The 17,678-nt window shown below is 54.2% G+C and overlaps 1 protein-coding gene and 1 long non-coding RNA gene across 2 annotated transcripts in view; one reads left to right on the top strand and one right to left on the bottom strand.

Moving 5' to 3' along the window:
* The window catches only part of CD34 (CD34 molecule), a 7,540-nt gene extending 2,760 nt beyond the window's left edge, over nucleotides 1-4,780 (top strand). Inside the window, exons 3-8 of the mRNA XM_026036046.1 lie at nucleotides 187-287; nucleotides 355-432; nucleotides 2,537-2,684; nucleotides 2,934-2,983; nucleotides 3,252-3,416; nucleotides 4,589-4,780. Of these exons, the coding sequence (XP_025891831.1) occupies nucleotides 187-287; nucleotides 355-432; nucleotides 2,537-2,684; nucleotides 2,934-2,983; nucleotides 3,252-3,416; nucleotides 4,589-4,780 (734 nt within the window). The remainder of the gene's footprint in view (nucleotides 1-186; nucleotides 288-354; nucleotides 433-2,536; nucleotides 2,685-2,933; nucleotides 2,984-3,251; nucleotides 3,417-4,588) is intronic.
* An 11,852-nt stretch (nucleotides 4,781-16,632) lies between these two features.
* Nucleotides 16,633-17,678, bottom strand: LOC112944650. Its single transcript, XR_003248809.1, has 2 exons — nucleotides 17,552-17,678; nucleotides 16,633-16,708 (listed from the first exon to the last, which is right to left on the bottom strand). It is a non-coding gene; the product is annotated as an uncharacterized LOC112944650 (long non-coding RNA).

Here is a 17,678-nt window from a genome sequence, read left to right as displayed (position 1 = left end):
CGGGGCTGCGCACGGCCGGGACCAGCGCCCGGCCCGGCCACGGCTCCCCGCACGGCACCGACGAGGAGGCGGCCGCCGGCACCTCGTCCCCGGCGGTGACACCGAGCCCGGGCGGCACCTCCGTGGGGACGACCGCGGGGACGACCGCGGGGACAACCGTGGGGACGACCGCGGGGACCATCGCAGGGAGCAGTGAGGGGACCAAGGCAGCGCCGAGCAGCTCTGGCGCCCCGTCCCAGCCCGGTGCCACCACGCTGGCCGGCGGCGGAGCGGACGCCAGCTCGGAGGTGAGGGCAGCGCCCGGGGGCCGCGCGGGCCGCTCTGCCCGTCTCTGATGTCCCCCTCGCCTTGCAGGCCATCACCTGCCACGAGGTCAAAGACGTGCGAGAGCCCGAGGGCACCTGCCTGCAGCTCCAGGAGGCCAACACGTGTGTGAGTCGGAGCATCCCGAGGCGCCGGGGGACATGGGGAGGTCGTGAAGGGAGCGCGGCCCGGCTAGGAGCATACCACGCGGGATGGGAGCCTCCCGGGAGAAAAACAGCCCTCCGCAGCACAGCAAACCTCCCCTTCTCGCGGCTCGGCCGGGGGGTTTAGCTGCTGCTGCATCTTGCAGCGTGTTGGGCAGGAAACCTCCTCGGTTGTTTTTCTTCCTCTTCCCTGCTGGGAACGGCTCGGTCTTTCCTCGCCCAGCCAGCTGCCATAGGAAAGAGAAGCGGCTGCAACAAGGAGCTGCTTTAAAGGGAAAGGGTGGGAGATCCATGTCCTGAGGGGCCTCCAGGGAATCCCCTGGATTTGGGGTCTTTTACATCCCAAATTAAATATTTGTAAGAGCAGGAGACTCTGCCGTGTGCCGGCACACACAGAGCTTCAGTGCTTGCGGCCGGATGCGTTGGGACCTGGGGGACAGCAGCCTTGGTAATGCCCAATGACGATGATTAATTTAATTCAGCCAGGTTGAGACCACCCAGGAAGGCAGAATTCTTACTTGCCTTCTCTCCATAAATCGCCCATTAAATAGCACTTAGGCTTGTTCATGTCTATGGAGGCGGCAGTTTAGCAAGAATTTCATGGCCAGACTCCGGTGGGAATCAGTGACTCGGATCCCAGGTGCCATCTAGTGGCAACGTCCCCTTGTCCCGGGGACATCCTGCAGGTGCCACATGCACATCTGTATGAATGTGCATTGCATTGCATGCAATATTGCATTAATTCAATGCGTAGATATGCACTGAGTGCATATTTAATACACAGAACGTATCAGCCTGACCACGTAACCTCCCGCCGTGTGAATCGAGTGGAACTGCAGCATTTGTGCCCTGTTTTTGTCCCCCGTGGGCCTCTCCTTATGGAGCTAATGGTCCCAGGGGAAGCAGCAGCTCGGCCCGAGCAGGAGGCCGAGGAGGGGCCGGGGAGCAGATAAGAGAGCGGAGCAGCCACAGACAGGAGGGACTTCGCGCCTCTCTCCTTCCTGCTGCCTTTTCCCAAAGCAAATGAGCAATGAGCTGGCACCCAGCGCCGCTAATTGCAAAGGGAAACTCTGACACGCAAACGAGTTCTTTCCACAGCGGAGAGAGGAAAACACACGCTTGGGGCTCTTGTTCCATCTTGGCCTTCCTAAGGCCAAGCCAAGCGCTGCAGAAACAGCTGAAAATGATTTATTTGTTGTTCTCTCGTGGACGGGTTTCTGCATTTTTGTACGCTAAGAGTATGTGATGATTAGCGCGCGATATGGAGATAATTCCAGCTGGGAAAGGGCAGGCTCTGCAGGATGCTGCGCACCAGGCAGGGGCTGTGGGACCCCGAGGGGACAGGGGGGTCCTGGTCACCCAAGAGCAGCCCCAAGGCCTGGCCAGGGAAGCTCCTTCCCTGTTTGGGCCACGCGGGCCCTGTCCCCAAGCCTGGATCTGTTGGAAAGGCCAAGCTGGGAGCAGGACCATCCTGTCGCAGGCTGCAGGGAGAGGCTGCAGCTCTTCTCTTCCTCTCCCGCCCCATTTTGAGCTTAGCTCAAAATGTCAGAAATTTGTATTATTTTCCCCCCAGCCTTTGATCAGCAACCTAGCAAAAACACCAAAGACATTTCCTAAACAGGAAAGCCAACTTTGCTTTGTTATTTCCCTCCTTTCCCAGCCCTGCCTGGGATGCTGGAACAATAGGGGCTTCGCAGGCTGCTCTTTCATTCCAAAAATTGCAGGGACTGGCCTGGGCAATTCAGGTGCTAAATTTAGCTCTGTTTAAATGACATTTATGCTAATAATATCATCCTTTCATTTATCCTCCTCAAGTGGAGAAACAAAGAGCAGCATCACAGTCGCTGGGTGAAGATACTGGGCACAAAGCAGCCATGAGCTGGGATTTGAGCGGGTGGGATCAGCCCCATCCAGGGCTTATTTTGCTACGTGCTGCTGCTTGGGCACCGTGCGGACAAGCCCCCGAACGGGACGGGTTTGTGCACAGCGCAGAAGCAGCTCCGCTGTAATGGGGATGGGGAACGAGCGGGGCTGGCTGCTCTGACGGTTCCTCCTTGCACTCCCTGCAGAAACACTTCCTAGCCACCAAGGGCGCCGAGCTGTGGAGCGCGATATGCGAGCAGGGCGCCCGCCGCGTCCCCTCGCCCTGCCGGATCCAGCTGGCCGCCTCCGAGGTGGAGCGGGACTGTCTGCTCCTCGTCCTGCCCGGAGAAGCAGGTCAGCGGCGCCGGCCCCGCGGCGGCCGCGAGGGACCGAGGGGTGCGCGATGGGCACGGGGCAGGGATGCGGGACACGGAACCTCAGCCGCGTCCCAAGGGATGCTTCCCTTGGAATCCACAGGGATGTTTCCCTTGGAGTCCACAGGGATGCTTCCCTCGGTATCCACAGCTCCTTCTTGTGGGCTCTTGCAAGTGCTGCAGGCTCGGAGCAGCGCTGACGCTCCATAACATGCCTTTCCTCTTGCAGCCATTGCAGATCCCACCACGGATGTGCTCCACAAATCCCACTGGGAGAAGGTAAGCTCTTGGAGCTCCTTGCTGGGGTGGCCTGGGTGGAGATCTCCAGCCACTGATGTGGCTGAAATGGTTACTGAAAAATCCTATTTCTCTAAAGCAAAAGCATGAGGTCCCCAACAACAACTCGTAGTATGTCTTTGGCACTCCTTATCTCCCAAGTACCCCACGGATATCAACAAGCTTCTCCTCTCCAGGCTGCGTGCTCCGGGCGCGCTCGCCTTTCCTGTTTGCGAGCCTCTTGGCTCCGCTCTCTGTTTCCCTTTCGCAGCTTGGAATCAAATCCCTGAAGCGGGGCAGCGTGAGGAGCCACCAGGACTTTTCTCGGAAGACGCTGATCGCCCTGGTGACGTCCGGGCTCCTGCTGGCGTTCCTGGGCTTGGCCGGCTACTTCCTGATGAGGCGGCGGAGCTGGAGCCCCGCGGCAGAGAGGCTGGTTAGTGCTTACAGGTGGCAAAGCAGCACGTAGGGCGCAGGAGGCCGGGCCGAGCGCGCGGGCGCTGCGGATCCACGGCCGGACCCACATCCGTGTCCGTGTCCGTGTGAGGTGCAGCAGGAGGGGTTGGCCAGGAAAGGCAAGCAGGGCCGACAGGAGCCTGGGTCAACCCAGGCGGGAGGAAACGGCTCTTGCCTTCCCAAATTAGCTCTTTATTCATTGCTCCCTTGGGAAAACTGCCCCTTCCTCTCCGTTATTGTAGCTCTAGCACTTACCTCTGCTCAGCAGTAAGAGTTCATGCAGCAAGAGCCCTGCAGGGACACTGAAACCTTGGGAATTGGGCACTAAAAGTGGCTTCAAGGTCTCGTTTAGAGCATTTAAGGATGGGTTGTGTGTCTGACTTGTACCGATGCTGTAACAAAGGTTATTTCTCCCCTCAATTAATAATGATTAATAAAATATATCACGAAAGAAAGAAGAAGACATTCTCCTATTTCCGCTTTGCTCGAAGTGAGCCCGGAGGGCGACTTCTCACTTGCGGCTTGCAGGGATGTGAGTGCGGAGCAGGGGAAGCCGCGTCCTCCTCCGGGCACGGGTCGCAGCGGGACACGCACCGCTCTGCTCGGGGAAGAGCTTCAATGCCCTGAAGCCCTCAGCCAATCCCCATAAATGCGAATTTAGGCACATGGGTCAAAGATGGGGCGACCAGAGCCAGTTTCTAGGTGACACACGTGTCCCTCTGCCAGCGCCAGGGCTCAGGGAAGGCGCCGGCAGCCGCTCTGTGCCGGAGACCGAGGTGGCTGCTCTGGTCCCGCTCTCCATCCTCCTCCCAGCTCCCCCGGGAGCCGCACACGGGTCTGGCTGCAGGTACCAGCTCTGCGCCTGACCTCCCCCTTGCAGCTCCTCCGGGCGGGAGGAGCAGGAAGGAAACCCCATGGCTCCCATTCCGCAGGGATCCTTGTGTGGCCAGAGCGGGAGGCGCTGCGGGCTTGGCTTGCAGAGCCTGACGTCTTCTCTTTCCAGCCGGAGGGAAGGAGAGGAGGGAGTTTCTGGCCAGGCTCCCTGCCCCGCAGCCCGGCTCGGGTCCCTCCGTGCCGCGGGGAGCGGGATGCAGGGTCCGCACGCAGGGCCCTGCCCTCGCTAACGCTGCCTTTGCTTCACGCCCCGCGCAGGGAGAAGACCCCTATTACCCGGAGAGCGACAGCCAGGGCAACACGATGGCCACGACGGCGTCGCAGGAGCCCGCGGAGCGCCCCGAGAAGGGCAGCGCGCGCGGCGGCGCGCAGGAGAACGGCACGGGGCAGGCGGCCTCGCCGAACGGCTGCTCGGCCCCGGCGCACGGCCTGGCCGACACCGCCATGTGAAGGCGCCAGCAGCCCCGGGGCAGGACGCGCACGGACTCGCGGAGCTGCTCTGCTCCGGGCAGGGACTTGGGCAGCAGCCCAGAGCCCCAGAACCAGAGCCCCGCGTCACCGTGTCCCCCCGGCTCCCACGCCAAAAGGGCACGAGGAGCAACCGTGAAGCCAGCGGAGACCTCGGTCCGAGCGACCACGGGCTGCAAGTTGGGCTGGTTGCAGTAGTTAAGGTTACAATGACAAAACCCTCTCAGGTTTCAGGGAATTTTACATATAAAAGTTGGTTTTAGCCTAGTCTTTACATTTAAGAGCAGATTTTTTTGTCTTCCTTAAGGATGTCAAGTGTTTGCTGCCCCTTTTTGTACTTTATGTCTTTTTTTAGTGTTTAGCTCCTGTAGACTCTCCTGCAGCTGTATGTAAAACTGTCCATGTGGAATTGAAGGTTGGAATGTGAATAGACCTTGAACTCTTATTTTTTAATCCTCCCAGTACGCAGGGGGTTGTTTGACAGTAAAAACTCTTCCCTGGTCTCTTCATCTCGGGGACTCAAGACGGTGTTTGACAAGGCAGAGCGGGTAACGGATCATCCGTGTGGGATGGGATGCACGTGCAATGTCTGGTGGCTGGGATTTGGGGGGAAAAGGCGCCAGGGACCCCCATCTGAATGAGAAGAAGGTTCCCATGTGCGAGAGAGAGCCCCTAGCTCTGCTAGGGATGCTCTTCCCTCCGCATTCTGCAGTGGGCACATGGAAACAGAGGGATTTTCCCCTCTTCCCAGCACAGGAAGCCTTGGAGCAGGAGCAAGTCCCACCTCTGCCCTGCGCTGCTGCTGGTAGAGGTGTCCCAAGCCCGGGAAGATCCCAGGTGGGATGCGGAGGCTCCAGGGGTTTTGCACAGGGGTGCCGGGATGGTCCCACATCCCCTTGGATTTGGAGGGGCGAAGGGCTCATCCCACCCACACCGCCTGGCTCTGGCGCACGGTGCCAGGGGCACCTGGGGGGGGTCCCAGGGTTTTAGGTTCTTCGTTGTGCAAATTACTACTTCAAACCTAACTGTAAATAAGTTCCACTGGAAAAAAAAAAAGAAAAGAAAAAAAAAACAGCATTAAAAATCGCCTCCTCTGCTGTGTTCTTGGAACAACGGCCAGTTATCCCCCCGGGACGAGCGTCGTGCCAGCGCGACGGGAGGACAACGCCTCTCCGAGCCGGTGTTTTGCAACAGAAACGCGATGACTAAAGGCTGCGCCTTGTTCTCTGCGCCTTTTCCCTGTCTTCCAACAGCAAAAACCAGGACCGCTCTGGCAGAAGCCGCGGACACGTCCAGCTATTGGGCCTCGTTTGGGGGTGCCGAGGCTGCTGCCCACCTTTCTGCTGGGTGAACACGGCGCCTCCGGCTCCGGGCGCGGATGCTCCCGCGGGAACGCGCTCCCACCGAGAGCAAGGCAGGGTCCTGCCCCGAGGTAAAGGCAGGGATTCTGTCCCGACTGCAGGAAGCTCCTGGAGTGAACGGAGCAGAGCACAGTGTGCGTTTTGAGGGGTTTGGGCTGCTTCCTTTTCGTTTTTTTGGCTTCATTTGGCAGCTGCTCCTCTCTCTCCCCGGTGCCACCGGAGCCCGGAGCTCTGGTCCCACATCAGGTGCAGGGATTGTGGAGGGCCCGATGCCAGCCCGGCACAACGGGGTTACAGCCAACGGCGCCGGCAAAACAGGAGCTCTCCCTGCACCGGAGCGGCCGAGCAGGGACAAGACGGGAGGAAAAGGGACAGCTGGGCTGGTGGGAGCCTCGTGTCAGCACATGATGGGCTGGAGACGACCAGGTCATCTCTGCTCTGCATCTTCTGTTTATTATTATTATTATTATTATTATTATTATTATTATTATTATTATTATTATTATTATTATCTCTTTTGGTACACATAAATAACCACACATTCCAACCTGAAGCCGGATGCGGTTCAGAAGCAAATGAGCAACACAGGCCAATGCTGGTGCCTCCAGGAGGGTTCAAAACTGGGGGCAAGGCTTCGTACCCGTGAATACCCCATCCCTGCGGGCTTGGGAGGCTCCTGGGAATGTGCAGCCTCCCGCGCCAGGAGGGTGAATCCTGCTCGAGCCGCGGGATGGCTCCCGCAGCAGCCCCGGGATGACACTGGTGTTCTACCTGGTGCCTTCAAAGGGTTTTTTTCTTCAAAAAAAAAATCATAAAAATACTTCCTCTATGGATGCACAGCCCCCTGCTCGCTGCAATTTAGTTTAGAGAATGCAGAAATGCAATTGGTCTTAGGGCTAACAGGTACGTGCCTAATCCCCAGCACATGTCACGGCACCCGGTGGCCGACTGGAGAGGACCTTCTGGGCTGCAGTTCACCAAGGCTTCTGCGTGGCTTTGCAACCACGGCAGAAGCAGCCTGGGATGTATATAAATAACTAAAAATGCAATAAAAATACACATCTCTATCTCCAGAGCAATGCTGCTACCTGCTGGCTGTGCTCTGCTAGGGCACCGGGCACTTCCCTCTGGAGCTGGTGTTCCTGCAGCGGCTGCTGCTCCAGGTCCCAAGCCGAACCACGCAGTCCTTGTGCTCCCTGTTATCCCGAACCAAGCGGTCCTGATGCTCCACGTTATCCCGCATGTGGCAGCGCATTCCCAAAAACTGCATTGGGAAAAGGGAAATGCGGCCAGGGGCCTCCAGGCTCCTATTCGCAGAGCAGCGAACATCTGAAATGAAGTTTCCATCACTCCACTTCCCATCTGCTTGCTAAAGGCCTCCTTCTCCCAAATTTGTGTGGGAGCTGCACAATATTTGCTGCACCATCTGCTCTGAGACCGTGTGAGCTTTTTAATCAGAGCAAAAAGAAGGCAGAGATGCCCAGGTTCAATGGGGATTGCTGCTGAAACCTTGAGGGGAGCAATGGGAGAAGGAGCATGGAGTGCATCACTGCCTGAAGTGATGGGCTATTTCCATCTCTGCCTTCCAAACAAAGGGAATAACATTTGTTTGGAGTTTTTCCATCCTAAGGGGAAAAAAATGGATATTTACAGCATATTTACAACTATTTGCATTACAGGCGCTTCACAGGTGTTTTAATTCTGCCTTTAATCTTAGCCTTCACATTCATTTCATTTGCTGGTGCTTTGATTTGCAGTAAATGCAAATAACTTTCCCTCGAGACAAACGGAAAGGCGACAACAGAGGAACTGCAACGCAGCTCCGTGCTCCAGGAACGGTGACATGGGCGAGCCGGGGCTCCAGGCTCAGACATCTGGGATCAGTTTACCTTCCAATCCAGTGGGGGGACGAGTCGGAAGGTCCCTTCCAACCTTAGGGATTCTATGATTCTATGAGGAAATTACGTGCTTGGTTTTTTTTTCCTGGTGAAAAGCTGACATGCTTTTCTTCTTGGGAAAAAGAAACCAACAATTTTCTCTCAGTTTTCTCATAGAAACCTGTTTTGTTGGGGAAAAGAAAAGAAATAAAGGAGACTAGTTCTGGTTTCTCCCCCTAGCTGCAGAAAAGGGGCTCGGGAAGCTTCAGAGCGTGTTTCTGTTGTCTTGCACAAGATGCATAAGCTGCCCCAAGGGCCTTCACCAAATAAATTTACCTTCAGGCTCTATCTTTTTTATTCCTGTAAATGGCAGTACATTACCCTGCCTTATTTATTTGCTAGAGTTGGGTTTTTGTTACTTGTGGTTTTGTTTTTAATCTCCTTGTTTGCATCTTCCTTCCTCTCTTATCTTCCACTTGCCCCGAAGGCTTAGCGCTGCTTTGGCAACGTGCGAGCGTGCTGAGGAATGATAAGATGTCTAATTAATAGTTTAATTAGCCGTACAAGTTCTTAATAGCTTATTAAGGGGAAATCATCCAGAAAACTCTTTTCCTTTTTTTCCATTGGCTCAATGGAACTCACGGGCCAAGGGGTCTGCACAATATTCTGACTTTCCTAAGGAACCTTCCGACTCTCCTAAGGAACCTTCTCACAGTCTCATGAGGGACTCTGCACCACTAATGCTATTTCTATGGTTTTTTTTTTTTTTTTTTTTTTTTTTTTTTTGATAGCAGTTTAAAAGGACGAAGGAGTGCAAATTTGGGGACCAGGGCTGCTGGGCAAGGAAGAGAAAAAGTGCTTGCTCCTTTCCTTGCAATGTTTTCTTGCTCAACTTCATTAGAACTGCCTGGTTTTGTACTGAGGAATCCCTGGGCTATGAAGGCCAGAGGAGGAAGCACCACCTAAAGTCCCTGCAGATCCCTCCTGCCTTTTCCAGTAAGGAAGGGCTCTTGAGTCCTGCTTTGCAGCCCTGATGCTGAAAGGGCAACGCCAGCCCAGGCTGTTCCCATTTCTCCCCAGTTCTGCCCCCCACAGCTGCTTTTCTTCATTGCTTTTTGGTTTGTTGTGTTCTGTTTTCGTGTGTGTGACCCGCACAAGGATTTCTTGCTAAATTTATCGTGGCACTCGCAGGCAGCCTCGCTCAGAGGCCGCACGTTCCAAGGGGACACAGTGGCCTGGAGGCGCCGGTGACGCAGGAGCCGCCGCAGCCCCTTGACCTCCTGGCTGGGATTATCCCCGCGGCGCTCGCTCCGGCGCCCAGCTTGCAGCCTCTGCCTCTCAGGGCATTCCCGGAAGATCCACGCATGTCCCCAGGCCGTGACCTGGCATCTTTGGGGGATTTGCAGGGTGCCAGACAGGGAGCTGCGGCTTTGCTCTGGGTGCCCCGGCCCTGCGGCGCGAGGAGCCTTGGAGGCAGCGCAGTGTTCCCACGGCCTCTCAGCAAAACACTTAATCCTCGTTTCCACACGCGGAGCGGGGACGCTCGGCCCCTGTCCCCTGCGAGCAGGCGGCAATAAGGCCCTGGAGGGCGCGGGGGCTGTCGCACGGGGGCGGCTGCAAGGCGAGCCCCGCGGGCACGAGCGCGACCCGCAGAACCGCGCGGCTCCTCGGCCGCTTTTTGCGGCGGTCGCTGCACACGGGAGCGGCCGCCGGGGCCGCGGGGCAGGACTCGCGCGGGGCTGCGCGACCCGGGCGCCGCGCAGGGACGGGAGACGCGGCCGCGGCGGCGCAGGGCCCCTCGCTGCCTCCTGGGACTTGTAGTCCGCGCTCCGCCCCGCCGCGCGGCACCCGCCGCGGCCACCGGGAGCGCGGGGAGCGCGGGGCCCCGCGCCCGGAGCCGCCGCGCAGGTAACGGGAGGGCGGCGGGACGCGGAGCCCCGCGCGCGGCCCCGGGAGCCCCGGGAGCCCCGGGAGCCCCGGCCCGGGAGCCGCTTCCCGCCGCGCGGCGCGGGGCTCGGCGCATCCTCCGGGCGCGGGGTGCGCGCGGAGAGGCGCCGAACGAGGAGGAGGAGGAGGAGGAGGATGCAGCGGCCTCCGGGGCTCCCGCAGTGCCCGGCGGGCGCGGATGGGGACGGGCTGCGTCTCGCAGGGGCGACCGCGGGGTTAAATCATCCCGGTGACAGGGAGCGGGTTCGGGTGGCACCAGGGCCAGCCACGCCGCGCTCCTTCCCCGGGGATCCTGCGGGCTCAGCACCTGCCCTGCACCCTCCTGCTCCCGCCTGCTTGTTCCAGGGCTCCATGAAGCTTCCCAGCTTCCAGGCAGTGCTCCTGCCCTTGCTCCTTTTCCCTCTCTCGCTCCGAATCTACGGTGCAGTTTCTGTTTGCAGACTGCTGCTGTAGCGAGGCGGCTGAGGCAAAGTTTGCCCAATAAACTTGCTTTTCCCCTCAGGCAGCTGAATGGCCTTGGGAGTCCCAGTTCCGCCCAGCGCTAGGGCTGTTTGCCATTGATCCTTGTTAGTTAATTGCTATTTGCTTAAATATTTAGTTTGGATTAAGTTCCTCTGTGCTCTTTTCTTTACAAAAATAATAAATAAAGGTGTGTCTAGTAACCTGGCAAAAGGCTTTCTAGATACTCTGCAGCTTAGAAGTTCCAGCAAATTATTCTGTTTTGCACGCACATTTGTTACCTTGGTGCCAGCAATCTTGCTTTTCCATCCCCTCTCTACCCCAATGGATGTTTTAATGGGCAGAAAAGATCAAGACTCAGTTGCAGGGTTAGTTTCCAAAGCAAGTGCTTGGAACCTTGGTGTGGGTATCCCTGGAGCCCCAGAGGAAACCAAAGGGCCCAAAGCCCCGGGGGTGGGAAGTGGCGCTTCCCAGTCTGCTCAGTGCCCTTTAGGAAAGACGAGGTCTGAATTTCGCAGTGCCTTTTTTGGTACAATGCTGCAAACTCCTGTGTTCTGCAGCGGTGACCCAATCATTATATAAACAAGTGTTTATTTTTGGAACGTTAATATTTAAGAGGCTTAACTTTCTTTTGCACAGACTTGTTTCCATACGCTGCCCATTTGCCTTTCTTACCTGCACTATCTGCTGCTAGCAAAGTATCCTGCAGTTCTTGGACCAGAGATCCTGGTCCACGTGAGCGAGGCCTTGCAGTCAGGATCTGCTCTGTTACTGCTCTGTTAAACTAGAGTTAAGTTTTATAATACTACAAATTATCCTGTAAATTCTTTTTAATATACCATTCATAAAGAGAAGACACTAAAAGGTGTCTTGATGCTAAGAGCAACAAACCAGCATGGATAATTACCTAAAATGATATTACCATTGCTAGCCAGCGCTCTCTGGAATGCATCCATGGGGATCCATGGCCCGTCTGCTAGGAGTAACTGCGAGGAGAGCCCGGGGCGATGCCAGTGCCTTTTCCAGGCTCCCGCAGGGAATTCGCTTTGGCCTGGCCATCATTGAGCACACGGGGAGCTCAGCGATGAGAGCCCCGATACCTCCGAGGAGGGACAGGATCTCTGCTCGCCCTTGCAGCCCCAGGCGCGGCGTCTCTTCTGGAGCTGGCACTGCTCAGTTCTAAAACTGGCAGAGAGGCTGCAAGAGCAGAAAAGAAATTGCATTAAAAGTGCTTTTAAGAATAAAGTTTCCATAGAGATGGAAAGCCACTTTTCCCCACAGGATATCGGAAGGTGGCAGGTCCTCCCAAACCAACCTGTGTGTCCCTGCTGACACCGCTTCTGCGATCCTGTTCCTCTGCAGTGGTCTGACATCTTTATAATCTACTCAGTAATTTTAGAATTGCCTCATTTTCTGTTACTGAAGATCTACGTATGCCTTTGTCTTACCTTGTCTTTATTGGCTTTGTGAAGACAACCTGTTAGGGCTCTGGTTTTGGCTCCTCTGTGCGGGTCTCGCTGGGTGAAGCGCGGCAAGGCGGCTGGGCAGCTTTCCTTTCCTTTTCTATTTTCTCCTTGGTGTTGTGGAGCATCACAGGGGTCAGGTGACGTCTTTCTGAAGGGGGAGGTTGGACCAAATCCCAACCTTGTTCTCCTGAGGAGCAGTAACTGCCCAGGAAGGGCCCCGCAGTGCGTCCCGCACAGGGGCATCTATCCCGGGGACATCAGCTCCCGCTGTGGCTCCGCTTCCTTCCCTCCGAAAGTCCCACATGGGCTCGATCACACCGTTTTTATACTGCATTTTGCTGCCTGAGGTTCATTGCAAAGAAATGGCAGCGAGGAACGAAAGGATCCCGGGTTCTCCCGCCCCGCGGGAGGCTGTTTCCAAGCTTTTTTCCCGGTCCTTTCCCTTGAGCTGCTCCCTGGCCTCCTCCCGCTGCCCGCGCGTGTCCCGGGGGCTCGGGAGCGCCAGCAGCGCTCGGGGCCCCGCGGCGCCCGCGCTCTCCCCGCCGCCGATGCCAACGCGGAGCCGCTGCAATAACCCCCCTCCCCGCGCAGAATTGGGGTTGCCATGGTTACGCGCGGGGATCCGGGGTCAGCGGGGGACAGTGTCGCATGCGGCGCCCGCGCCGCTCCGCGCACACCTGAGGCCGCGGGGACCCCGGGGGCAGCGAGCGCCGCGTCCCCGGCGGCGCGGCCTCCGGAGCTCAACCCGCCGCCGCTTCCCAAGCAGGAATCCAGGCGCGAGCGGGGCCGCGGCAAGGATCCCGCTGCGGGAAGGATCCCGCTGCAGGGACCGGCCCCGCGAGGCCGCCTCTGCTCCGCGCCTCGCTATCCGTGTGCCGAAACGCTCACACCTTACGTAAGCGCCGGCGGCTCCGCGCTGCCGGCCCTCCATAGGAAGCAGCAGGTCTGGAGCTAAATCCCGCAGCTCGGTTTGGAGCCGGGGGCCTGGTTGTTACGTTCTGTTTGCAAAATCTGCACGGAAAAGGAGGACCCGGCAGCCTGGCCATCAGCATCCTCGTTAGCCACGGTAAAATCATCCTGTTGGAGGGGAGAAACGCGGGCTGCCGAAGGCAGCAGCGGGCGGCCTTGGAGGCAATCCTTGCATTTCTTAGCAGGTCCTCAGGTGTCCGTCCTCCCGCCGAGGGAAAGCCGATCCCCGGCAGGCAGGGCCGAGAGGAGCCGCTTTGTTTTGCTCTGAAGAGCAGCCCTTGGCAGGAGCACGAGCGAAGCTGCGAGCACTTGCATCTGGCTTTTCAGATTGCTGTTTAATGTTTTGCTTTCTGCTTTCCCAATTGGGAATTCATAAAGGGAACCATTCAAAACACAGGTTTCCCATTCTGGAAAGGGAAGAAAATAACTACAGTCGACTAATATGACTAATCAGTTGCTCTGATAACAAAACCAAAAATACCTTGCAAAAATGACACTTTTTTTTAATAACAAAGAGAAGTTTTCCATTAAAATTTGTCAGAATAGTTCTAAATCTAATTTAGATTTTGAACTATTAAAAAATAATGAAGCTATGAAAAGCATTTTTTAGATTAATTTTCATTTTGCTAGCTTGGATTTTAGAAATCATTTGTTGTCCTCCAATGGAAGCTTTTATGGAAGCACAAAATATCCTTCCTAAATATCATCCTGCTGTGCCCTTGTTTTACGAAAGGCTGGAGATGACAACTGACCAGAATGTTGGGAAAGAGTTTACAAAAAATGCTTGATAGTTTGGGGAGAAAACAGCTGAGAAAGGAGGTTCCTCTTGCTCCCTTTCTCGTAAAAGTATTTTAAAAAGATACTAGCTTATAATTATTTATTTTTAGAAGCAGCTAGAAGCCTCAGCTGAGATGCAGAGGCCAGTGTGGCATCAAGGACAGTTCATCCCTGGCCAGAATCATGTATATCCCTGCTTAAAATCTGAGGGAACTATTTTGCTCCATCTCATTTCCTGAAGAATAGAAAATATTGCTTTGCCATACAAGGTTTGGTGAAATTTTTTATGGGAAATTGTCTTGTCCAGGGTGGAAACTTGGGGACTGACAAACGTGGACTTTGGAATAGCCCAAAACTCGGTGACAACGATGGATGGATGCGGGAGACCAAGAGCTGCAGGACCGGCCGCTATGGAAATGAGACCAGGGCTTCGCGGAGAAACTTCCTGCATCCTGGGTGAGCACCCGTGACCTGGAGCAGCCCAACTAGCCCAGCTGCGTCTTCCTCATGTAATGGAAAATGTAAAAAAGCGCGACTCTAATCCCAGATTTTCATCTCAGTGCAAGGAATATCAGAAAAAAAAAAAGTAAAATGAAGTATTTTCTCATGAGCTGCAAGTAAAATAATGCTGCAGTGATTCTCCAAGTGTTTTAGGTGGTTCAGAATGCCTGCAAGTTGCTATTTTAAAAACACTAAACTAGAAAAATCACATATTATCTGAACCTTTTGTTCCCCAGTGGTTTGGTTTGGTTGTTTCCCCGTTACGTGAGCCCCGGGGCAGCGACGGGGCTGTCACTGTGTCCCATCCAGGGCCTGCAATGAGGGCAGCCCCCGCCTGCCACCGTGCCACCAATCCCCCCCACTCCATCCAGGGCCTTTGTCACCGCAAGCGAAACAGGAAACCTTGAAAAAGTAGAAGTGTGGCTGTAATTAGGATTAATCTATTTTTAGCAGGCTGTCTGGTGCCCTGTCCATGCTCCAGCTGAGTTGTTGTTTAAATCTATCTAGCTTGAGTCGTTGTGCAGTCGCGCCCCAGAATGATAGGATTTTTTTAAAAAACATCAGCTTGCTAGGGTTTTTATTTATTACTATTGTTTTGGTACATTTTTTTTTCTTTTCTTTTTTTAAATAACTCTTTATTTTTCATGTATAATGGGAATCCAGCTGGAAAATCCAGCACTAGAGAAATACAAAACTGCGTCTGAATAAAAAAAGTTGCACACTTTTTTACATTATTCATTGTACTGTGTACTTTGGAAGCCTAGTCCTGGATTAGAAATATATTGTACCACGAGCAACACGAACAGCACAAAAGGGGAATCACCCTTAAAAGCTATATTGATTAAAAACATGGAGTGATACCATTAGGATTTCTCTTAAACAGCACCAGGAAAACATGTTAAAGATTTAGACAGACAGCTGTTATTTACTAATCTTGTATTTAAATACCTACTCGTCACATGGCTACCATTTTTAATGTATTTCTAAATGCAACTTTAGTATTATTAAAGTATGATTATCTGTTAGTGCAACACAACTGGACTGAGTCCAAGGAAGGCCACCTCTTGGTTGCCTTGAGCAGGGATTTTTCCCCAACAGCTGCCTGGGAAAAGCTCAGCTTTTGCAAACACTCGTGAAAGGTGCGGGGCCGAGCGCCTCCGGAGCAGCACGGAACCAGCCTGGCTCTTGGTGCTGGTCTCCATGCGCTGGCGGGATGTGGAAAGGTCACTCACCTTGAAGGAGGGAATGTGAGGCTGGTTCCTCCTTGGCAGGGTGGAAGGGGCTGGTTCCAGGCCCCTATTTGTGCCTCAGCGTGGGCAGAGGAGCTGTGCCCCGAGGCCCGCGCACGCTGTGCTGGCGGCAGGGAAAGCCCAAGGACGAGCTGCAGGTGCTGGAGCGCCCGTTCCTCCCGCCCAGGAGCTTCCTTTGGGGAAAAAAAAGAGCATTTCTCAGCATATCACTTCCCCGCTATGTCCCGTCCTGTAAAAAGCACAGCCTGGAGCCATGTCCTGCCCAACGTGTGGGGCTGTTTTCCTCTACCCTCACCTCTTGCTCCTCTCCGCCCATGTATTTTGGTGACTCACGAAGCCTCGCAGTGCTGAGCACGGAGCCTGGCTATTTCTGTGCTGCCACTGCAATCCGCGCTACCTCCAGCCGCGCTGTCAGGGCACCTCAGCCATGCAGAGCACCCCCGCGGGCTCTATTCTTAGCAGCTAATAGCTGAAATAATTACTTTTGTCTCAGCACTGTTGGCTCCTTAGATTTGGAATGTCGCAAAACCTCCCGCTCACGGAGTCTCTCTGCCCCCTTCTCCCTTTCCCATAGAAAGCAGAGCAGCACAGGGATGCGGGGGCCAACAAGCCAAATTCCTGCTATTTCCTATGCTGTGCTGGCTAGAAATGCTGCAAGGTAGCAAGGGATATAAGCAGTGCTGTCATTTGAGCCTGCTAAATATCCTGAACGCAGCTTCGACATGGGGTATAAGCTCTGCTTTGAAGACGCTTGCATGCTAATGTGGTGCCACCTCTTTGAAAAGCATCTTAGCTCTTCCAGCTGGGAGTTTCTATGACTCCATGGAATAAATTCCAGGTCTGCAGCCTTTCAAAGCAACGGCCAGGTTCTCACCTGCAGGTTTCCACTGCAGTGCCTGCTCTACGGCCTGGCCCAACCTGCACAAGGAAGAATACGAGCGTTTTATGTAAATCTGACTAATACGCAGCTCTTCCTGACAGCTAGTGGGAATTCACCCCCTTCTCTAGCTTTGCAGTCTCTTGATCGCAACATCAGCTCTTCCCTCTGCTTTCCGTGAACCAGCCACTATAGATGAACATGGGGGTGGAGGAGGGAGAAAACGTAAGAGCTGAACAATACTGAGCCGAGGGTAAAGCACTGTGTGCCATTTAAAACACTCCTTCACGGACTCTGGAAGCTGTGGAAGTAAATATCCTAACTGGGGGGTTGCCAGGCTCCTGTTCCCTGGAAATCTCCCTGATTAGTGATGGTTGGTGCAGCATTTTGGTGCTGAGAAGCATTTGTGTGCATCACTGTCCAGATCTGTGAAAAAAGAAGGAAGATTTCAAAGTTTTGCTTCTGCTTTTGTTTTATGACAGAACCTCCCCTAAATAACTTCCTATCAATTTCCTCTACAAGCCACACTGTTCAGGCAGCTTCTATTTCAAATGACAGTTAAATTCACTGAGTGGGGGGATTTTTTTTTTTTGCAGTAAGGACTATAATTAAGCAAGAGGCACAGCTTGAGTAAAATCTGGGAGCAGGGAACTCCCAAATTTCAGTATCAGCTTTAATACTGATTCCATATGTGATCTGCGGCAGATTATTTAGCCTCTCCTGCAAAACTGTCTTAATACCATTTTAAATAGGCACCCATTAAAAACTTGCCAATTCCCCTAGGTAACAACTAGCAGCATTATTCTTTAGTCGCCATCAATGTAGACAATTGTTTCACTAGAGCAAATAATTAAGGAGGATTTTTTTTAAGAAGCACAATTTGCTCAGTATTCCAGCTGTCAAATTAATAGAAAATCTTAAAAACTAATCACCTTCTGATTAGTGAAGGCTAGGGGAAATAGTCCTAGGAGGCAGGCGATTGTGCCAAGTGTATATGCTGCTACTTCTTGAATGGAGTTGGTTGGGAGTTCTATGCTGAAATTTATTTTAGTTGGAAATCATCAGTTCACTGGAGTTGTATTTTGCGAGAAAGCAGCAGCTTTGGCAAATTTCACAAATTGAAAAACAGATTTAGAAGTAGTATTCCATAGCAGCATTTTTTAAAAAATACTGCTTAGCATTTTAAAGCAGCTTTCTGGAGTTTTGGGGTTGTAAATTGAGGAAGAGAGTGCTAAGCGTCCTCATCAACATCCCCCTGCCTATCTTTACCTGATTCTTTGCTGCTTCAGTTTCTGCCCATCTGCTGCCCAAGGTCATGTGCCGAGATGTCATTTCCATGGATCCTGAGGTCGAGGGGTTACCCACGTGCACAGCTGCACGGACTTGCTGAGTCTTG

The sequence above is a fragment of the Nothoprocta perdicaria genome, unplaced genomic scaffold, assembly GCF_003342845.1.
Source record: "Nothoprocta perdicaria isolate Ctin4 unplaced genomic scaffold, notPer1 scaffold_170, whole genome shotgun sequence".
Taxonomy (NCBI): Eukaryota; Metazoa; Chordata; class Aves; order Tinamiformes; family Tinamidae; genus Nothoprocta; species Nothoprocta perdicaria.
The sequence above is the reverse complement of the archived record's forward strand: the minus strand, read 5'-3'. Positions and strand labels throughout refer to the sequence as shown.